This window comes from Condylura cristata, unplaced genomic scaffold (assembly GCF_000260355.1).
Source record: "Condylura cristata isolate star-nosed mole 26May11 unplaced genomic scaffold, ConCri1.0 scaffold00019, whole genome shotgun sequence".
Classification (NCBI taxonomy): domain Eukaryota; kingdom Metazoa; phylum Chordata; class Mammalia; order Eulipotyphla; family Talpidae; genus Condylura; species Condylura cristata.
In genome coordinates this window covers 2978046-3002785 of record NW_004567120.1, presented here as the reverse complement: position 1 = coordinate 3002785, position 24740 = coordinate 2978046, and the positions used below count along the sequence as shown (strand labels likewise).

At 35.1% G+C, this 24740-nt stretch overlaps 1 protein-coding gene across 1 annotated transcript in view; it reads right to left on the bottom strand.

Annotated features, from left to right (window-relative positions):
• The window catches only part of ATP7A (ATPase, Cu++ transporting, alpha polypeptide), a 133467-nt gene that overhangs the window by 39228 nt on the left and 69499 nt on the right, over positions 1–24740 (bottom strand). Inside the window, exons 3-6 of the mRNA XM_004685608.2 lie at positions 16913–17402; positions 15377–16102; positions 9765–9971; positions 884–1047 (exon numbers count right to left, since the gene is read on the bottom strand). Of these exons, the coding sequence (XP_004685665.1) occupies positions 884–1047; positions 9765–9971; positions 15377–16102; positions 16913–17402 (1587 nt within the window). The remainder of the gene's footprint in view (positions 1–883; positions 1048–9764; positions 9972–15376; positions 16103–16912; positions 17403–24740) is intronic.

Here is a 24740-nt window from a genome sequence, read left to right as displayed (position 1 = left end):
TAAATAAATCTTTTTAAAAAATTGAAATCTCTAAAATATACAACTTTCTCTTTGCTCATCTCCCCCAATTTCATTTTCTACCCTAGATTGAAACACTGCTAATCATGTGTGTCAGTAAGTGCTCTCCATAGTATTTGCCTATGCATTTTATTATACAGAAAAATATACATATATTTTTCTGGTTTTTAATTAAATAGCATTATATAGTAACTTCACTTATTGTTTAATAATATACCCTAGAGATCTTTACTTCTCAATTAATAGTGATCTACTTTATTCTTTAACCATTGTACTATACTGTTTAATAATATACCCTAGAGATCTTTACTTCTCAATTAATAGTGATCTATTTTATTCTTTAACCATTGTACTATATTCTAAACTACATCTACACACAAGTTATATATTCCCTATTAAAGGTCATTTAATTTACTTCTAAATGTTACACTTAATATTATATAATAAATATTACCTCTGTATGCTCATATTTCTATAGGAAAGACGTAGTAGGTAACTTCCTTGATAGGAGAAAATGATCTCTTTAAATAACTATGCCTTACCTGTTTTTAAGTCTTCATTTATAAAATTTCAGGTTTTAATGCATATAGTAGTTCTCTTACATGCAAACCAGGCAGGGCTCATACTGATTTTCATTATTTCATTCCAACCTAATTATTCTTTTGACTTTTAATACAGAAGACTCTTTTACATCCCATACTTGAAGGTGGCTATTAAGTCACATCTTATCCTTCCATTTTCTATTTTCCAAAATTTTTCTAATATCTCATTCTCCCAGCCTTCAATTATCTTTTGAACTCTTTTCTAAATCCTCACCCAAGTTTTCCTTGTATACTTTTATTAATCACATAAAATTCTCACTTACAACAAGCTCTAAAACACCATCCCCTTCATCAGCATTTTCTATCACAGTTGCTCCAAATCCAAGCTCTTGAATGAACTCTGCTATCATCGGAGGTTGTATAATAGCAGGGTTATATCTTACTTCTGCCTTGCCAGCCATCAGAGCCACAAGTACAAAATGTATTCCTAGGAACATTAAGAGAAATCATTTTTAAATAATATTCACTATTAAAAGAGTAATAATAGTTATAGCATTTTTTCCATTCAACTGTAAAAGGATTAAAGTGAATCTGGAGAAATTTATATCTTAACTTTTATTTAAGTCTTGAAATCAAACCAATGAAATGATCTAAAGAGAGAGACTTATTTTCTTAAACTTTTTATTATGGAAAATTTCAACTATACATGTACTATTTATATGGATGTATGTGAGCATATATACACACAAAGAAGTGAACATGATAAACTTGATATACCTATCACTCAGCTTTAACAATTATCATTAATACACAGCTGACCTTGTTTCATATATTCTTACTCACATCCTGCCCTCCACCTGAATTATTTTAAAGCAAACCTCAGACATCACATAACTTCATATGTATATATTTAAACCTGTAACTCTAAAAGACTATTCTCTTTGAAAAAACTTCATGCCATTATCATACCTATAATAAAATAATTCTTCAATATCATCAAATATCCAGGTAACATGCACATTTCCACAATCATTTATTCATTTGTTTAACACTGATAGAATTTGGGATGCATGTAAGGCTCATGAATTGCAACTTGTAAAGACTGTATCATATAAATATAAAGCATTTTTAGAAATGAGTAGGACAAAATACTAGAGAAAGGATCTCAAGAGTTCAGGAAATAGTTACTTTGGTAGCAAAGACTCTTAAGAATCTAACAATGATACCATATTATCACTCACTTCTTAAAATTCTCTGAGATTACTGTCTGACACAGACTAAACTAAAAAGCTTATTCCTAGAAAAACAAAATGCCACTAACTTGTTAACAAAACAAAAGATTTCATTTTATGGTAGTCACACTGTGTTTTGTTAATTGTATAATTCAATTAATGTGATCACAGCCAGGAGGAAAATTAATTCTGCACAGCAAAAAAAAAAAAAAAACAGTTTTCTTTCTAGGAACTTAGTAGCTACCTGACAGTGAAAGAGAATCAACAGTCTATTGGTCAGCTCCAGGACTTAATACAAAAGAAAGAAAAAGCAAATATTAACTTAATAAATTATTTTTGAAAAGATTTTATTTAGGCCCTCCCTGGTGGCGCAGCAGGTTAAAGCACAGCACTAAAAAGCTTAAGCCACTTCCGCATGAGTTCAATCCACGCCTGCCCTGGAGGAGATCCACATGGCGAGGCAGACCTCTCCTGACCCGCCTGCTGCTCCCCTCAGCAATGTACTTCGTCCATCTGCTTGCTCTGCTCCCTGCTCTGTCTCTGGTGAATCCTCTCACCCTCCACATCTCTGGCCTCTACCACAGTTCTGTATGAATAAATAAAATCTTAAAAAAAGATTTTATTTATGTATACAAGAACTGGGGTAGAGGCCAGAGGGGTAGGTGAGGGGATTCACCAGAGAGAGTGGGGAGCAGAAAATGCAGAGTGACTGAAATCTACTTCTGAGGAGAGCAGCAGGGAAGACAGGAGAGGTCTGCTGTGCCATGTGGGCCAACAACCTGGCCAGGGATCAAACTCGTGCTGCAGTGGCTGCCACAGTTTCATAATGCTGAGACTTAAACCCTTGTGCCACCTTAGAAGCCTTTAAACTGTTAATAAGAAAACTAATATGAATTTTCTACGTAAATTACTTACATTCTGGGTTTGCAGGGCACCAAATGACTCACGTTTGGTTCATGGGAGTGTTATTAATAAGAGAAGGGTGTACAGAAAGTGGGAAAATGCAGCTCTCCCTGCAATGGATTAAAGTGCAGCACTGCAAAACTAGATGCAGCCTCTTCAGCAACAGTTCAATTCCTGGCCAGGGAAATGACCCACATGGCGCGGCAGACCTCTCCTGTCTCACCCACTCCTCCCCTTAGCAGTGTACTTTGTCTATTTGCCTGTTCTGCACCCCACTCTGTCTCTAATGAATCCTCTCATTGCCCATACACCTCTGGCCTGTTCCCCAATTCCGCATGTATAATTAAATAAATCATTTTTAAAAAAGAAAGTGGGAAAATGTGTTCTTGCTTCAGTTAAATATAACTTGTAATATAACAGACATAGAATGGAAAATCTGATTTTTCAAGTTTCAAAAATGTTATCTTAGTTCAAACTATAATCAGAACTCTATATGCATTTTTAGAAATATAACACAAAATAAATTTTTAAAATAATTAATATAATGCAGACTAAATTGAAGGAAGAGTGCTATTTAGCTCAAAAAAAGAAAAGTGAAAAGTAAAGATCTGAGCTAGGCCAATAGTATTCATACATTTTTAAGAGGTTTTAGGAAGATTAATACAGAGTAACTGGAAGAATCAGCTAAATGAATTAAAAAATAGATACATAATTAGCATAGGCATTGCTTGCTTCAACACAAAAAAGGCTATTTTTTCTCTGCTTAAAAATAATCGGGTCTAAAATTAAACAGTAACCTTGTTATTTGGGGGGGGGAAGGGTTTGACAACATCCTTCCTTTCTTTTTTAATCAATCAAATAAAATGTAACATAAGAGACTCCACAAAAATTTGCAGAATAGAGATTTGGATCACGTTCTCCCTTAAACCCAACTATTAAAAAAAATTGCCCAAGAAGCTTTTGAGGGCTGCCCTGGTGGCACAGGGGTTAAAGTCTCAGCATTACTAAGCTATTGCCAGCCACTGTAGTACAAGTTTGATCCCCAGCTAAGGATCTGAACAGCATGGTGCAGCAGACCTCTCCTGTCTCACCTGTTGCTTCCCTCAGCAATGCATTTCAGTCAATCTGCCTGTTCTGTTCCTCAATCTGCCTGTTCTGTTCCCCACTCTATCGCTGTTGAATCCTCTTTCACCCCATACCTCTGGCCTATACTCCAGTTCTTCTATGCATAAATAAATAAAAATAAATCTTAAATTTAACAAAAGGAAGCATGCCCTCCTTGGTGATGCAACAGGCATAGTGCAAAACTATGAAGCAGTCTGCCACCACTGCAGCATGGGTTCAATCCCAAGCCAGGGAAGTGACCCACATGGTGTGGCAGACCTCTCCTGGGCCACCCACTGCTCCCCTTTGCAGTGTACTTTGGTCAATCCACCTGTTCTGTTCCCCAATCTGTATCTAGTGAATCCTCTCACAACACCCTCACCTCTGGCCTGTACCCAAATTCTTATATACATAGATAAATAAAATCTTTAAAAACAAATTAAGAAAATGAACAATTTTTTAAAGGAAGCTTTGGAAGTTCCCTGACAGTCCCAGGACCTTTCCACAGAGGATCTGCACAAAGATTGATGGCTTACTATGGAGAAGGAGACGTAGGAGGGAAAGGCTGTTCATGACAAGGAAAGAAACCCAAAATTAGAAGAATAAAAATTGAAGAAATAAAAAAGAAAATACAAAATAGTCCAAAGATCAGTGAAACCAAAAGCTGTTTCTTTGAAAAAAACAAACAAAATTAAGAAGCCTAGACTCACTGAGAGAAACTCAAACAAATAGAATCAGAAATTAAGAGGTGAAATTACAACAGATGGCACAAAAAGACAGATCATAAGCCCTTTCTGTGAATATATCTTTGCAAACCACCTGAAAAAAACTAGAAGAAATAGATAAAGTTTTAGATTCTTACACACTTCCAAAACCAAACCTGGATGAAAAAGACAGATTAACTGGTACAATCACAAGCACAGAAATTAAAAGAGTAACAAAAAGTTTCCTAAACAACTAAAGCCCAGGACCAATCGGCTTCTCCAGTGAAGTACACCAAACCTTCACAGAGTACCTAATCACTGTATTCGTCTTACTCAAAAACTCTTCAAAAGAATTGAAGAGGGTTGGAAGTCTTCTTCTAACATATTCAATGAGGCCAACATTAAACTAATCCCAAAACCAAGCCAGAACAGCACATAAAAATGAAACTGCAGACAATATCCCTGATTAAAAAAAAAATACAAAACTCTCAATAAAATCTTAGCAAACCAGGGGCCTCCCTGGTAGCACAGGGGTTAAAGACACAGTGCTATTAAGCTTCTGCTAGCCACTGGAGCACAATTTCACAGGAGCTGACCCACATGGCGCAGCAGACCTCTCCAGTCTTACCAGCTGCTCCTCTCAGCAGTGTATTTCAATACACCTGCCTGTTCTACTCCCCACCCCACTCTGTCTCTGGTGAATCCTCTTATCTCCCACTCCTCTGGCCTGTACCCCAGTTCCTGTATGGATAAATAAATTAATCTTTTAAAAAATCCTAGCAAACCAAAATCAGCAACATATTAAGAAAATAATCCACAAATCAATCAATGATCATTCACCAGATCAACCAAAAGGAACAAACTACAACCACTATGGGAAGCTGTTTGAGGTTTCTCAAACTGCTAAAAACGGAGCTTCCATATGACACAGCAATCCCATTCTTAGGCATCTACCCAAAGGACACAAACACATTGATTCAAAAGGATACCTGCATCCCCATGGTTACTGCTGCTCTATTTACAATAGGAAAGACATGGAATCAACACAAATGTTCAAAAGTAGATGACTGGATCAAGAAGTGTTCAACATGGATTTACAAAATTCTCAATAAAATGGGGATAAATGGAAACAGTAAAGTAGCAAGATACACATTTAATACACAAAAATCAATTGCCCTCCTATATGCAAACAATGAACTGGATGAAAACGAAATTAAAATTATTTCTAGGTACAACTGCAATAAAAGAATGAAACCTGGCAGTAAACTAAATAATTAGGTAAGGAACTTTATATGGAAAACTAAGATTCTGAAGGTAAAATCAAGTATTATCTAAACATTAACAAAGATTTAAGAAACTAAATAACAAAATTTAAAAAAAAGAAAACTAAGATTCTGTTAAAGGAAATAAAACAAAATACAAAGAAATGGAAAGATAACCAACCCATGCTCATAGATTGGAAGAATATCATTAAAATGCCCTATTACCTATGTCAATTTTCAGTTTCAGTGCAATACTTATCAAAATCCCATTTTTTTTTCGAGGAAATAGAACAGTTATAAAACCTGTATGGAAACACAAAAGATCCTGAATGGCCAAAGCAATCCTGACAGAAAAGAAGAAAAATGGAGGTATCAGACTAGCAGGTTTCAAACTATGTTATACAGCAACAGTAATCAAAACAATGACACTGAAAAAAAAAAAAAAAGAACACAGACCCAGTGATATAGAATATAAAGTCCACAACCCACAAAAATGTGGACAGTTAACCTTTGACATAAGAGCCACAACTATACAATGGAGAAAGGAAAGATTCTTTTTGAAGATTTATTTATTTATACATACAGAACTGGGGCAGAGGCCAGAGGTGTGGGGGGTGAGAGGATCCACCAGAGACAGAATGGGGAGACAAGCAGACTGACTGAAATACCAGTACTGCTGAGGGGGCCACTGTGAGGGCCAGGTAAGGTCTGCCACGCCATGTGGGCCACCCTCTGGCCAGGGATCGAACTTGCGCCACAGTGGCTGCTATGGCTTCATGGTGCTGCACTTTAACCTGTTGTGTCACCAGGGAGGGCCCGAAAGAAAAGATTTTTTAACAAATATTATTGGAGGAGCAAGAAGAAGAGAAGAAAGTGGAGAAGGGATACAACAATCTATGGTGAGGAGCTTTCAGTATCTTGGTGGTGGGTGTGGTATAGTAACATATAGATGACAGTTGTGATCCTATACCTCTAAAATATACACAATGTTGTAGACCAATGTTGCCTCAATTTAAAAAGGTGGTTTTGGGGAACATGAATAAACACACACAAAAAAAACGAAACTATATCCATCCTTAACTCCATACACAAAAATTCAAGATGGATTAAAGATTTGGATATAATAATTGACTCCATAAAAAAAAAAAAAGAAAAGGAATGCACTATAGGACATCCACTACAAAGATGTATCTAGGTACATAACTCTAACAGCCAGGGAACAAAAGCAAAAGTTATCAAGTGGGGCTACATCAAACTAAAAAGCTTTTGGATCTTAAAGAAATCATCACAAAAAAAAAAACAAAAAAAAAAACAAGATACTAGGAGGTATTTGCACATCACATCTGAAAAGGGGCTAATTTCCAAAATATATAAATCAATTATACAATCCCACAGCAAAACAGAGACAACCCAGTAAATGAGCAAAAGACCTAAGACATTTTTCTCAAGTAGACATTTAGATGGCCTAAAACAGGCACATTAATAATTGTTCAACACCAATTATTATAAGGTAAATGCAAATCAAAACCAATGAAATCTCAGTTCATCCTTATGAGAATACCCTATATTAAAAAGAATATGAAAACAACAAGCGTTGGTGAGCTTATGGAGAAAAAGAAACATTTATCTACTGATGGTGGGACTGTTATTTGGCTGTGTCTCTATGCAAATTGGTATGGATAACTTAAAAATATTAAAATGGGGGTTCTCCCTGGTGGTGCAATAGTTTAAAGCACCGCATTATGAAGCTCTCCCTCCAAAGCCACTGCAGCACAAGTTCGATCCCTGGCCAGGGAGGTGACCCACATGGCATGGCAGACCTCTCCTGACCTGCAGTGTACCTTATCAATCTGCCTGTTATGCTCTCCACTCTGTCTCTGGTGAATTCTCTCACCCACCACACCTCTGGCCTGTACCCAGTTCTGTAAGCACAAATAAGTAAATCTTTTTTTTTTTTTTTTTAAAAAAAAAAGGAAGTCTCGGGCCCTCCCTGGTGGCGCAGTGGGTTAAAGCACTGCACTGAGAAGCTAAAAGCCACTTCCGCATGAGTTCGATTCCCACCTGCCCCGGAGACCACATGGCGTGGCAGACCTCTCCTGACCCGCCCGCTGCTCCCCTCAGCAGTGTACTTCGTTGATCTGCCTGTTCTGCTCCCCACTCTGTCTCTGGTGAAGTCTCTCACTGCCCCTGAGTCTCTGGCCTGTACCCCAGTTCTGTATGTACAAATAAATAAATCTTTAAAAAAAAAAAAAAAAGGAAGTCTCATATGATCCAGTAATATCTCTGCTAGGTATTTACCAAAAAAATATAAAAACTCTAATATGAAAAGACTTATGTAACTCTATGTTCACAGCAGCACTTGACACAATTTCCGTCATGGAATCAACCTTAGTGCCCAATGACAGACAACTAGATAAAGAAATTGTGGAATGCACACACAATGGAATACTATTCTTAAAACAAAGGTTTTAAGAGACAAATGAGATGTATCTTGAGGTGATCATGCTAAATGAAGCCAGAAAGAGAAAGACATCAGATGGTTTCACTTCCAAAATTCATATACTGACATAGCACAGCAAAATTCTTAGACTTTGTGGAAAACATACTGGTTACCAGAGGGAAAAGAGGGGAAAACGTGGATTGGGAATTTGCACAGGAGGTACGGTGGAAGGAGAGAGAAGCCTGGGCACATGTGAAGAAACAAAAGTGTGAATCTAAAGTTATATAGACATGTAAATAATAAATTAAGTGTAATTTTAAAAAGTTAAAGCCATTTTTAAAAGATGAAAAAATGTAAACTTGGGCCCTCCCTGGTGGCTCAGCAGGTTAAAGCACTGCACTAAGAAACTAAAGCCACTTCCGCATGGGTTCGATCCCTGCCTGCCCGGGAGGAGATCCACATGACGTGGCAGACCTCTCCTGACCCGCCCGCTGCTCCCCTCAGCAGCGTACTTCGTTGATCTGCCTGTTCTGCTCCCCACTCTGGCTCTGATAAATCTTCTCACCCTCTGCATCTCTGGCCTGTACCCCAGTTCTGTATGAATAAATAAATCTTTTTAAAAAATGTAAACTTTAGGGTTAACTAATTAGATACAATATAGTCTGAAATGAAGGATGCAGAAATGACAGAAAACAGACAAGATAATGTTGAATGGAAAGATAGGTGTGTATAAAATGTATTTTCTTATAGTACATTTCTGACCTTTATACATAAGGTGATGCTACTGACCACAAGCCTTCAATATTACTAATACAATTTGAGTTATTTTCCCAATAGTGGGGATAAATGTATACTGATCTTATTTATTTGGCCCTTGTGACTATCACTGTGTGTCATTGAGACCCCTGGGGCAGAGCTGCCTAAATACCAAATCAATGCCTTTAGTCTCACTAAACAGTCATAAATGGTAACAAATCTACTTTTCTGTCTATTAATACGAGAGCAAATATGAAACTAAAATATCTGTGGCTGAAAACAAAAAAGCCAGGATGTAAGCTATATACATAGAAAACTTAAGATTATACTAGGTACTTTTCTTAAATTAATATTTGTAGATTTCCAAAGATTTTATCACCTAAAATTAAAACTTATACATAATATTAAGCAACTTTCAGACATTCTTACTGCAAGCAAACATCAGAGATCAATATAGTTCTATACAACTTGTTTTAGGCTAGTGTTTGATCAAGATGTGATAGTATTGAAATTTATGGATTCTAGCCCCAGTTTTAAGCATACCTTTATTAGAAAATGGATGCTTCTTAAAATCTAGTTCAATCATGGCCTGTCAAGAATATTAATCTTATGTATTTCCCTACAAATTTCACTGATATTAAAATGTACTCATGACGTAAACAAGATAGGAACTATACATGCAGGAAACAAAACACTAACAAAAACTGGCTTCCAAAAAGTCAAGGGTATCCTGTACATTTGGCAAGAATCAAACACAGTCCCCAAACTAGTACCTGAAATAACAGGCTTAAAGAATGTCTCACCTTCTTCTCGTCTTAAATTCCGTTCAATGTTTGCGACACAGGAAGCACAAGTCATACCAGTGACCTGTATGTAACACTTAGATGAAGTCTTTGCCTCTTCCTTGTCATGAACTGGTGTCACCATTTTAGTATAACATTCACTAGTTGAGGTCAAAAGTGGCAATTCCAGTGAAGGCTGAGCTATTACTACCAATGGCTCATTCATATCTGGCAGAAAGGAAAAGGGTCTTTCCATTAGAATTATTCTCCAACTACATCCTTGTCATTCAACACAACCCACAACTCCAAGCACTGTCAATATATTCCTTTAAAACGTGCAAGTACCTAGAGTTCTCAGCAATGATATCTCTACACTTTCCAGGAAGTGACCTCCAATCTTGATACTATTATCTCCACTCCCAACCCCAGGTATACAGCAGTTTGTTAATACATAACTACTATTTTTATAACACATTTTTATCATCATGTTAACAATTTACATATGGCATTAAAGCAATCTGTGATATACAACAAAAAAATTTCAAAAAGCACTGCAGTATGTCATTTAAAAATTCTTGAATACACACACATGAATATACATGAGAGAACCTGAGAGGCTACACAACAAACTATTACAGTGTCTACTTCTGAGGAATGGGATTAAGTAAGGCATGAATAGCATGACAGGAAGATGAATAAATTTCTTCTGAAGACACTACTGTATTAATATGTGGTATTTTTTAATTAAAATAATTGTGGGCAGTGGAGAAGAGTCAAGGAATGAATCAATGGTAATAATGGAGCAATATTTGGAAAATATGTAGAATGTTTATAGATTGTGGAACAGTGGAGAGTTCGATCTCAGAAAATCCATTCAGTTTTAATTTATGCATTACAGTATTAATCGCCTTACAAGGAGAGATAATTTATTCTCTGGCAGATCTATGCACCTGCAAGAGGGTGAAGCTATTCTACTTCCTTAAAGAGAAAAGGAGGAAAAGAGTCACTATGGAAGTTTCCACTAACCTATCTAGCTTTATTTTCTTTTCCTCCCTGGGCAAAAAACTGGTTCATGTCTGTTTGACTAGAACACAGAGAAACTCCTGCAGAGCAGAGTGGTTTTCTAGGATGCTGAAGAAGGGCTTCTTTTGAAGAAAGTTTAACAAAATCCTATTTCCCTAATGAATGATAAACTTCTCAAATCAGCATTAGGCTTAAATTTTAATGCACCTACAACCACATTGGGCATCTTGTTAAATATGGATTGTGACTCAGTACATTTAGGGTGAGTGCTGCAATTCTGCATTTCCATGTGTCAGCAGTACTGCAAATCTAGGTCCAGCAAAGGACACACTGAATATCAAAAGACTATATTCCCTCAGTTCTAAATTCATCATTCTCTAGTTTCAAGTGATTCACTTTAGAAAATTACACTTACTATTCAGATTAGAAAAGCATTATTAAAAACATGGAGAGTAAAATTTATAAAATAATGCTTTTTAAAGAACTCAAAAAGTAGGTTCATTTCCCAAAAGAAAATAGCTTTGGCTTAGAAAAAACATCATTTTAATCTAGCCAGAAGGTTACTCCATTCTCTCATAACTGCCACTGAAGTTTAATTTTGATCTTGAACACTGAGGAAAGAATTGTACTTAGAACATGTTCCAAAGAAATTTAGTTATTTCAGGTAAAAAGGTAACACAGAATACCATCTGCATTTATCACACTCTACAAGTACAATATTAAAGTAGATCCTTTTAGCTACTTTGGCATGACCTCTCATCAAAGATCCATAAAATTGTGACCTTTACCCCAATGAGTGTAATAGAAGAGTAAAAGTTTCCATCTTTAAGAGGCAGTGTTGATGTTAGTCATAATGGATTAAACAGCTATTTTCCTTAAATTAGCCTTGCTATAAGCAACACTACTTATGTTTCAATAAATTCAAAAGGAAGGTGAACTTTGTGAAGCTTGAGGCACTAATCAGAAATTATTTCAAAAATTTCTAGAAAATGTCTGATCTTCAAAACTGGAAGGATCAATGTCTGGTGCAATATGTGAAGAACATATACATAAACACAAAACTATTAAAAACAATTAAAACATCATGTCTACAGCTTACTCTGAAATGATTCACAAAAAGTTGTGTGTGTGTGTTCGCGTGTGTGTACGCGCACGTGCACGCATGCACAAGTGTGAATACAAATGTGGTAAAATATTAACTGGGTAACTTGCGTGAAATTCATAACCAGGAATTCTCTGTACTGTTCTCGCAGCTTTTCCTTAAGTTTTAAATTAATGATTAAAAAGTCATAAAAAAGTCAAGTTTTTTTTCTTCAATTGATTAATGAAGACAAGTTCATATGCTATTTGTCCTAAGAAGATGAAATTGATGGTTATGATAAAAAGCATCTCCCATTTTTATTACTACCTCCTCTAATGTTTACAAACAACCCAGGATGAGATGACAGATGTAGTGTGTCAATCTTGTTGTCTGGGAATGTTACAGTAGTAGATTATGAGGTCAGCCTCTACACAGACAGTGATGTTCAGAAAATGGGTAGCCACAATGCTGGTGAACCTTAAACTCTAATCTCTAGCCGAAACAAAGAATTAAGTAATTTCATTAGCTTTGATTCCAATAACATGGACCACCATTGTTGGCAAGTCAGTCAACTCTTTTATGGGTGACATTCACCATGTAAAGTTTTGTTTTGTTTTGTTCTTTTGCTTGGTTGGTTATTTAGCTATTCATCATGGCCATCAATATGTTCATTATGGATCCTAAGAATAGATGCAAAGCACCTAACAGCTTCCCCATAATTATTTGTTAAATAATCCATTCCTGGGGCCCTTGACAATAATAAGCTGAGACAAAACCATGACTAAAAATTACTGAATGTGCTACATTCATGGATCCTATCCTGGGGACTAGGTAGATAATACTCGAACTATTCAAGATAAGTACTATTCAAGACAGTGCTCTTGAATTCCACTTAATAATAGTCTGATCAATATTTTCCCTATGTGTAAAGTAGTAGAAAGTTGCTTTTGCAATGTGGTTATATAAATAAAACCACACAAATGCTATTTTAAATTATATAATTTAATATAATATCATTGTGTTAAATAAATATATATATACTTCAGAGATTTCAGTAACAGATCAATGTAGCAAATTATTTAAATCAGTGTTTCTAAAACTTTAATGTATATATGAATTGGAGAGTTTACTAAAATTAAAATGCAGATTGTGATTTAACAATTCTGCAGTAGACCACACAGTCTACAGTTCTAACAAGTTCCTAGTTGATGTTGATTTGCTAATCTGTAAACCAAACTGCAAAAATACACACCTAAGGGAAGAAGACAAATTCTGCTGTTGAGTTCAGTCTGAAAGTCTGTGGGGACCTCACTTATGACAAAATGAGAGAAGGCACATTTGATTGGAAAAAGATTTCAGTTTTAAACCATATGTGATATAAGCTGATATGACTAGATTTCTATAGGTAAGAGGCATAGGATTATCACAGTATAGCTTGTTTAACTGATACTGACATAAACTAAAATTTATGTAGTATCCACTATTAACAAATATAATTATGTACACCGAAGTATTTCAATTTAACTAATTCATTCATAAAGATGAACAATAATTCATTTTTATGAATTAGTAAAATATACATATCAGAACAATTTCAAATGTTTTCACTTTGAAAATTTAAAAACATTATGAGCAATGTTAGATCTAACAAGATTTTGCTGAAACTAATTCTAGTCATTTTTATGGCTACCTGATAAATTTCACTTAACAATACTTCTAATTTATATTTAACATTTTTCTTGTTTTCATAACCTTTTTGTTGTGTGCAATTATGAACTTCCTATTCTATACTAGAGGCTCTTTAATATTTTAGTATATTATATGAATTTTTAAACAAAAGGTTGTATACATCTTTTTTAGAGTATAAGAATCTTGGTCTTTTGACATATCTATTAAAATTAATTTCTTAAAAAATGTAATTTCTAGGTAGGAATGTTAAATGGTATAGCGACTTTGGAATAAAATTTGGCAGCTCCTGGAAAAGTTAAACATATGTACTATATGACCTAAACATTCCAGTCCTGGGTATAGATTCAGAAATGGTATACATTCATGCAAAAATTTGTACACAAAATCTCATAGCAGCATTATTCTTAATAGCGAGAATAGAAACAAGCCAAATTTGTATGAACTAATAAATGAGGAATAAAATGTAGTTTTTGTTCCATATATACAATAGGACACTAATAAATGGGATGAAGTATTGATATATGTTATGGACATGGATGAACATTTGTGTATTGTGAAAGTTAGACACAAAAGGACACTTACTGCATGGTTCCAATTATATGGTACCTGGAGTAGTCAAATTCATAGGGAGAAATAAAACCGTGGGTGACAGGGAGAGAGGAAGAAGAAATGGGGTGTAACTGCTAATAATTATCTTTTGGGAGTGATGAAAAAGTTCTGTAATTAGAGATGATGGCTGCAAAACTCTGGAAATACTACAGAATTATATACTTTTCAAGGGTGAATTTTTATAGTATGTGAACTACATTTTAATTTTAAAACAGTAAAAATTCTTTTGTCATTAATATGAAACTAAGGACTTTTTGTAAGTTCTTTCATTGGCATTTATTTACCACAATTGTTTGAGCAGTTTAATTATTTTGTATTATTCTTAGTTTTAGTGAGCTTGAAATGGAATATTATTTGAAATGGAATATTATTATTTGATATCCTTCGTGATGATCAGAATAGCAAAAATTAATGACACTGTCTAGAAATTTGTTATACAGATTTCCACTATTTACAAAAATTTCATTAGGACATTTTAAGTTTAGTTCAAGGGAAGGTTCAATTCTAGTTCAAAACAAGTTGACATAGGCAAAGTCTATTGGACATATACATTTTTATTCCAGTTTGAGGTAAGAATTGTCATGAAATAGGAAAACTCTGGGCCAGCTCTAGAGTCAGTTTTAATTTGAATATCTAAATTTAAACTATACTTAAAATGATATTACTTTTTCTACTTATTTTCTTTTAAAATTAATATCCATTTTTCTCATTAAACATTATGACACAAAAACTTAAAATACATAACAAAGTACAATAGAAATAAACAGCACTTTTATCCTACTAATCACAAACACTGTTAAATTTCACTTCATGTCCTACTAGGAATTTTATTTACTCATATACATAAATAGCATACACATGTTATAAATCCTGAACACATATGTGTTTAAAATTTTGACCATAGAAAATACACTTTTTAGCTTAGTTTTAATTTAACAAAACATTTCATTTTTCTATACCATTAAGTATCTTTAATACCATTATTTTGTGTGTATGTGTGTGGTTTCAAATATTTTATCACATTGCTCTATCATGATTTATTAATGTTTCGAATTTTAAAAAACTTATACATATTATGCAAACATTCTTATGCATCTGCATAAATTGCTATTTCCAAAGGTCTTATTTACAAAAAGTGAAACTGCAGTGCCTATTACTCATTTCTCATTGATAAAAACCAAAATGGAGATAAAAGAATATTAGAGGTATTAAAAAAAAAAGTGATAATTACCTGAGAAGGTAGCTTCAAATCCCATGTCTTCTATTGCTTCTCTCAAGGTTTCTGGAGAAGTTAGTAAAGGATCATACTCAACGGTCCCATTGCTGTTTGCAAGGGAAACTCGTATGGATTTTACACCTGCCTTTTTTGATATGAGACCCTCAATAGACTGCACACAAGAATTACAAGTCATGCCATCAATGTTTATCACAGTTTCTTGAGTCAGAGGTTGGCTAATCATGTCCAAAGGAATCTTTTGAAGAGTTGAGCTAGAGGGAGAGGTTGAGATACTCTCACCTTCACTTGCAATACTAACTCTATATTGCCCTGGTGATACAGCCTCTATTGCTTTTCTTAAAGTCTCTGGAGTGACTGAGCTTGCATTATACTTTACTATAGCTGACCTATTCTCTAAGGAAACTACTATACTGCTTACATATTGGAGTGCTGACAAAGCACTTTCAATATTTGACACACATGATTTACAATGCATGCCCTCAATGATGAAAGTGATTTGTGAATCATTGGTAGATGATGGGCTCTTTTGCTGTGATCCTTCTGAGGATTTTACTGGTGTGTTCTTTAGACGTTCTATATCAATAGCTCCTAATTTGAGGTACTTGGGCTGTTTTTTGATGAATGCTGGAAAACCTACAGCTTCAATCTGCTTTCTTATTTCCTCTACAGTGATAAGATGAGGTTGATATACAATAGTAGCTTCTTGGTTGTCCAGGGAGACTAGTTATAAAGAGAAAAATAATTATTTAATTCAATTATACCTGCACCATTTCACAAGATTTTGTAGACTAAATCAATACTACATATAATTAAGTGTCTCTGAATCTTGTCATTATACTTAAAATAATTACATTCTTTCCAGAAAATGTTATTGACATATGCTAGGACAAAAAAAGGTAAGACAACTATATCTAAGGTCTCCACATTTTGTAAGCCTGAAAAGAAGTATTTTAGAGGTAAAGAGGACCTCAGGCATGTTGTGTTAAGAACACTGAATTCCATAAATTGTTACCACAGTTACATTTTCTGCTAGTTCAAGACTCATGTAACCTTTCATTATAATCATTAGCTTTAGTGACATTAATCTTGGGAAAATACTTTCCTGAAATTTAAGTGAAGCAGTAAGCATTCTAATCCCAAAGATTCAAAATCCATGCTCAAGAAGAAAGCAAAAAGTTGAAAGGTCAGGGCCTCCCTGATGGCGCAGAGATTAAAGTCTCAGGGATATCAAGCTACACCAGTCACTGTAGCATGAGTTCAATCCTTGGCCAGGGAGCTGACCCACATGGCACAGCAGACCTCTCCTGTCTCATCCGCTGCTCCCTTCAGCAGTGTATTTCAGTAGATTCACCTGTTATGTTCCCCACACTGTCTCTGGTGTATCCTCTCACTCCCACCCCTGCACCTCTGGCCTACATCCCAGTTGTTGTATGCATAAATAAATAATATAAATCTTTTGTTAAAAAGTTGAAAGGTTAAAACAAAAATTTAAGCCTTACAACACAATCAAATAACACCAGATATATTTACCTTTAATTCGTTGAACACCTTGCAGTTTCCCAACTTTTCCTTCAATGGTGTTAGTACATGAATGGCAGGTCATCCCTTCCACTTTCATCTTCAACATTACTTCACCTGCTTGAGCCATACTGTAATCTTCACAAGTCCCGGACTTTTTCTCCAGAGTGCCAATATCTAAACTGAGATCTGGAACAAGTTCTACTATCTGATTGACATTTATTATAGAAGGAATTATTGTCAACACGGCAGATCTTTGCTGAGGGGAAATTTTAATGTCTGCCACACCCTTGGTCTTGAGCAATGTGCTTTGGATATGGTCCCATGGTGGAGCCAGTGGAGCAGTAATAGTCAGAAACACAGTGTCGGTTAAAATCGGGAGAGGATTAGGACTATGAAGAACAGCATCAAAGCCCATATCATCAATAGCTTCCTGTAGAGTCTTTGGTGTCTGTACTTTAGAATCATAAATAATAGTTGCATACTTTTCCTCCAGTGAAACCTTTTGGAAAGAAATTTTTAAAAATCAGTTTAATTATATGATATAATACTTAAAAACAGTCATCACTGCACCAAAGTCAAGAAGAGTAAGACAAATAATTTAATCTAATGGGGCATATGAGCTTTCATCTTTACTACTCCATTTAGGAGGAAAAACAAAATATTTTGTGTATCTACAGGAATGCTAACCTATACCTTGAGTAGTGACTTGGATACTTATCAGGAATTTGAAACATGTGAATGGACAAACACTCCCTAGACACAACGGAGATACACCCTTCCTATACACTCTTCACCAGTTTCCCCCAATGGCAACTTTTTGGTTAACAATAGCACAGTATCACTACCAACATACTGACATTGATACTATCTGGACTATCTAGTTCACAATGGAGTACAAACTACTCTTTCCTACCATGTTTTTTGACGATTTTCTCCAATATTTCACACTCTATTAATTAAAAGGTAATAAAGGAAGTAGGACCAACAACAGAAAATAACTGGTGATAGAAACTTTAATTCTAAAAGAAAAAAAGTTTAATTCTAAAAGATACTCAGTTAGCTGTTGGCAAGAAAAGGTGTTTATAAATGAAGATGACTCAAAGGATTTTGTAGCATTTATCTCTCAAAGTCACTAGTTTATTATTTTGCTCAAAATAAGATTATCTATTGTTTTGTCAATTATAAAAATAATGAGTTTATACTTTTTGGTTGCTATTATTTTCCTTTTTAAATTTTTATATTGAGATGTGTGTAGATTCATCGCAAGAAATAAAAGAGATCCTACACACCCGTCACCAGTTTCCCCCAACAGCAACTTTTTGGTTAACAATAGCACAGTGTCACTACCAACATACTGACATTGATATAATCCATACTATCTGGGTTTCACCAATTTTTTTTTATGCAGTAGTCTATGTTTTTGTATTTAGTTCTATGCAATTCTTTTTATGCCTAACTATAGTAATTGAGGAAATGCTGGTTTACAACATTGTATCTGTTTTGGGGATTATAGTTTCAAACCTCTACAAATATGTTTTCCCACTATGCCCACAACAAATCACGCCCACCACTAATAACCCGATAATCCTCTCCTGTGTTCCACTGGACCTCCTCCCGCCCCATTCCCACCCTGCTAACCTCCCCTTCTAGTTGCCTCAGTTTTGCAGTAAGATGTCAAGGGCTTGTTAATGGTTTAGTTTCATCTGACCCTTTCTCCTTTTTTACTATATTTCATATACAAGTGAAACCATAGTTCAGGTATTTGTTTTTCTCACTTCTGACTTATTTCACATAACATGACCTTCTCCAGTTCCATCCACACTGACACAAATGCAAGAATCCACCATTTTTTAATACAGCTGACAAGTATCCCACTGTGTATACAGACCATATTTTTCTGATCTACTCCTCTGTCCGTGGGCATTTAAGCAGTTTACATAATTTGGCTATTGTTAACAATACTGCACCTACCATAGCAGTGCCTATTCCCCTCAAACTGTGTTTCTGCATTCTTTGGGTAAATACCTATATGTGGTAGGCCTCTGTTTAATATTTTGAGAAACCTCCATTCTACTTTTCATCAGGGCTAGACCAGACAGCATTCCCACCAACAAAATACAAGGTTTTCTTTTCACCTACATCCTTGCCAATATTTGTTATTTCTGTTCTTTTTGATATGGGGCATCCTCACAGGTATGAGATGCTATCTCATGTGATTTGGATTTGCATTTTCCTCACAATAAGTGATGATGAACATTGCTTCATGTGTCTATTGGGCATCTGTATGTCTTCTTTGAAGAAATGTGTATTTAGTGCTTCTGCCCATTTTTAAAAATTAAGTTAATTGTTTTTATTTTGTTGAGTTTTATGAATTCTTTATAGATTTTCAATATCTGCTCTTTGTCAGATCTAGTACATTCAAATATTTCCCCCCACTCAGTAGGGTCTATTTTTGTTTCACTGATAATTTATTTTGCTACATAGAGGGTGTTTAGGTTGCCGTAATCCCGTTTGTTTGTATTTCCTTTTGCTTCTCTTGCCACTGGAGACAAGTACCCAAAGATGTCTCTGAAGCCAAAGTCATGGAGTGTTTTGTATAGTTTTAATTCAATGTATTTTATAGTTTTGGGTCTTAAGTTCATGTATTCAATACCATTACCAAAAAAAACAATTTACAGACCAATTTCTCTGATAAGCATAGATGTAAACATCCTCAAAAAAAAAAAAAACCTAAATAACTGAATTCAACAATACCTCAAAAGGATTAGACATCATGACCACGAGGGATTAATTCTAGGGATAAAGGAATGTATCACTATCTGAAAATCAATCACTATAATTTACCACATTAACAAAAGTAATCATATGACTACATCAATAGATGCAGAGAGAGTGATAATATTCAACATCCATTTATGGTAAAAACCTTAAAAAATTTGGGGTTAGATGAAACACTCCTCAATATACTAAAGGTCATATATGACAAATCCATAGTCAACATCATTATTAATGGGGAAAAACTGAAATCTTTTCCTCTGTGACCTGGTATAAAACAAAGATGTTCACTTTCACCATTACTATTCAAGATGATATTGAAGGTCCAAACTAGAATAGCAGGCAAGAAATGATATAATAAGGAATCCAAGTTGAGAAAGAAGTAAAGTTATCACTATTTGCAGATGGCATAGTAATACAGAAAAGCCTGAAGATGCCACTAAAAAAAAATAATAATAATAAAACGAATGGAAATAATAAATCAATTCAATAAAATGGCAGGGTATTATAATCTGGAAAAAAACGTTGCATTTCTGGCCCTCCCTGGTGGCGCAGCGGGTTAAAAGCACAGCACTGAGAAGCTAGAGCCACTTACACATGAGTTCGATTCCCATCTGCCCTGGAGGTGACCACATGGCGTGGCAGACCTCTCCTGACCCGCCCACTGCTCCCCTCAGCAGTGTACTTCCTCGATCTGCCTGTTCTGCTCCCCACTCTGTCTCTGGTGAAGCCTCTCGCCGCCCCTGACCTCTGGCCTGTACCCCAGTTCTGTATGCACAAATAAATAAATCTTTAAAAAAAAACGTTGCATTTCTACATGCAAATGAGTTACAACAGAAAGAAATCAATCCCATTCACAATTATAACAAAGAAATAAATAACTACAAGTAAAATTAACAAAGGAGGTGAAGGATGTATACAGTGAAAACTATATTATTAAAATAAATAGAAGACATAAAAGAACAGAAAGATACTCCTGCTCATGGATTGGAAGAACAAACATTGCTAAAATGACCAACCTACCCAAAGCAATATACAGATCCAACACTATCCTTATCAAGGCCACAATGGCATTCTTCAAAGATAGAGAACAAACAATACTAAAATTTATATGGAACCACAAAATACCCTGAATAGTCATAATTCTGTCAGAAAAAGAGATAGTGTAATGGTATCACACTTTCAGGTTTTAAAGTATTCTAAAAAACTATAATAATAAAAACTGTGTGGTACTAGAACAAAACAAGACATATAAAGCAAAGGAATAGAACTGAAAGCCAGTAATTAGCCCAAGCATCCATGAACAGTTAATCTATGACAAAGGAGCCAAAAGTATACTATACTCAAGAAAGGAGAGTCTCTTCAACAAATAATGTAGCAACGACTGGACTGCCACATGCAAAAGAATGAAATTTGATCACTGTATCACACCTGACACAAAAATTAACTCATTCTCCCTATCTCTTTCTCTTTAACATTCAGTTGGGAATCTAGAGATTTGAGTTCTCCACTTGTTAGCCAACCACATTCATTAGTTCTATGATGTTAGAAAAAGAAATATACCCTATTGTAGACGGGAAAGTAGTTCTTCACAGTAGCAAGTTATAATAAAGTGAAGACTGAACAATGTTTATCAAGCATTTATCATATGTGCCAAGAAATTATACTCCTAGGATGAAACACAGCAAGGAGTAATATTAGATCACAGAATACAGAGAATGGACATCCATTCATTCCCATGAGTATAGGGAACAACAACAAAAAAAACTTAAGGGAGGTAAAGAAAGTTAAAGGACAAAATGGAGTTAGCAAAGATGAATGAGGCAAGAGATTCCAAACAAATTTAAACATAAAAGTAGAGAAAAATGACAGGCTGGAGAAACAGATAAATATCATGGAGCCTCTTGTAAGTCAAAAACAGCCTGTATACGACATGTAATAATCATAGAGAAGTTAAGCTGGGGAATAACATTAGATTTGAATTTTAGAAAAAAATATTTTGAAGACACTATGAAAGATGATATTGAGATGGGGTGGAGTAACACAGGAGCACAAGAAATCAGAAGGAAGCAATTGCAAATGCAATAGTGGTACAACAGAAGTTCTGAATTAAGGCATAAACACTAGGGGTAAAGAAGAAAGGGTGATTCCAACATACACTTAGGAAGGCAACTTAAGAAGCAAATTACAGAAGGTAAAGATGACTAAGATGACTTACAGGTTTCTGCCTTGGCACTCTGGCAATGCCATTAATTTATACCAGAAAATGAAGGAGAAAATAGAAAGAAGTTAGTAGGTTGGAGTAGAAGGAAAAGAAATGATGAATTTAATTTTAGACCTGTTTATTTTAACAAGCAATAGGGTATCAGTGTTCAAAAGGCGGTTAAAATATGGGTGGCATTATTGTTATCATTACTACTAATTCCTGGTGAAAAGCTTTGTTTCATAAAATAAAAACTCCAATATCTAACAAAAAGTAGTTCGGAATAGGAAATCTCATTTTAAATTGTCCACTATAGTGATTATACTTAAATATTTCACATATTTTAATGACCTTCATATTTTTATTTCTCCCTTTGCATTGGTTGTCCATGGTTATGCATTTGGTAAAATGAATAAAATAAAATTCCATGGCATGGAAAGTTTCTAAGATTCTGATTACCTAGTTGTTATTCATAGAAAATATCACCAGAAAAAATTATCCAAAACATGAAAAGAGTAATATAACTTATATTTGTTTTTGGAATACAGTAAAGCCCTCATTAATGTAGTGGGTGTATTCTTAGAAACTACACCTTTATACAAAATGATGCACAACAAAAGCAGGTCTTCAAATAATGGGGTTTCAGTCAATGTAGGCCAGGACTTCTTTTTTTCCTCATCAACATTATAAACTGAACAATGTTGAATGAAGACCCATTATTTCAGGACTGCTGTACACTGTATATCATTTTCCATGAATAAGCCACAAAACAGCCAAGCCACGTATAGTTCAAACACATACTTCATATGCATTATAAAAAGACACCATAAAAGGAAGGCTTTGTGTCTTTGTGTCCTTAAAAAGACCTTTTAAACTCTACCCTGAGGCCAATGATTTTGTGATTAAGAAAATTCCTTAAAATTTTTAAACAGCAGGCCCTCCCTGGTGGCACAATGGTTTATTAAAGTGGAGCACTGTGAAGATATCCATGGCCACTACAGCACAAGTTTGATCCCCAACCAGGGAGGTGACCCACATGGCACAGCAGACCTCTCCTAACCCATCCACTACCCACTGCTCCCTCAGCAGTGTATTTCAGTCAATCTGCCTGTTCTGCTCCCCACTCTGTCTCTGGTGAAATCTTCTCACCCCGCATACCTCTGGCATGTACCCCAGTTCTTATATGTATATATAAATATTTTGTTTAATTTCAAACAGTAAAATAAGTTAAAAATAAAACATTTAAATTTTTTAAAGAAGATGGAGAATAAAGGGGTGATTTTGAAGGATAGCATCAAGGAGCTTTTTTGGAGTGGTGAAGCTGTGCTGTCCTGTTGATTTTTGTGGTTAAACAAACCTAGATATGTGTTAAAAATCACCAAACTTAAAAAGAAAAATTCCTAGAACTGTGCACCAAAAAGTTCATTTTATTATATATTTAAAAAAAATCAAGTAAGACTAAAGTTTAAATTCCTATGCTGTATTTTTTTTTAAAGATTTATTTATTTGTGCATATAGAACTGGGGTACAGTCCAGAGGGGTGGTGAGAGACTTCACCAGAGACAGAGTGGAGAGCAGAACAGGCAGATCAACGAAGTACACTGCTGAGGGGAGCAGCGGGCCGGGTCAGGAGAGGTCTGCCACGCCATGTGGTCACCTCCAGGGCAGGCAGGGATCGAACTCATGCGGAAGTGGCTTTAGATTCTCAGTGCTGAGCTTTAACCCGCTGCACCACCAGGGAGGGCCCCCTATGCTGTATTTTTAAAGCTTTTAAACATTCTGTCATTTAACAAAAGCTGAAGTCCAGAAAATGTCATCAATTATATTGAAATCCTAGTATGTTTAATTCACCAACCATAACATAATTTTGACTCAACTAAAAAGTATAATACATCCCCATTAATATTAAATACAAATCCTATTATTTGCTGAAAACAGTATTTGTATATTAATCAAGAAATACTTTGATGTTTCAATATAGGACATTGAAAACTAAAATATAAGAGGAAGTCATCAAGCTCTATTAACACCTTAATTTGAGCAAACTAAATAAAGGTTACCACCTAAAGCTATCAAATGAATTTATGAAATGAGATACAATTCTTAGAGACTAAGACAGTCGCCCTAAATCAATCTAAAAATTCAAAAACCAAATATATTAAAATGGAAACAATTCAGAGTTTTGTTAGTTTTTCTAAATTTCTTTTTTTAAAGATTTATTTATTTATGTATACAGAACTGGGGTATAGGCTAGAGGTGCAGGGGCAGTGAGAGGGGTCAATCAGAGAAAGAGTGGGGAGTAGGACAGACAAATTGACAAAGTACACTGCTGAGGGGAGCAGCAGGCAAGACAGGAGAGGTCTGCTGAGCCATGTGAGTGACTTCCCCTGGCCAGGGGTAGAACTGGTGCTGAAGAGGCTGCTGCCAGCTTTGTACTGCTGTGCTTTAACCTACTGTGCCACCAGGAAGGGCCCAGGTTTTCTAAATTTCATCACTGTACATCTATAAACAAAATAGATGTTTTGTCTGAATTTTCACTGCTAATGTATTTTCATTTTGTTTTTAAAAATATACAACCAATGAATGATTACTCATTAAAAAAATTAAATACAAAGTTATACAAAAGTAAATAATGAAAGTGCCTCTTCACATCATTCTCCTACCACTAGGTTTATGTTCTGGATTTGACCTCTTCTTGAGTAAAAAAGAGGAATAAAGTGCAACTACATCAGAAATCTAAGTCTCTTTGAATAACTGATTCTGCATCTTCACAGGTAGATGACTGTTATTGAGGAGTTTATAATAAGACAAACACTTATTTTTCTAATAAAGTATTTGCAAAACGATGCTCAATGAATT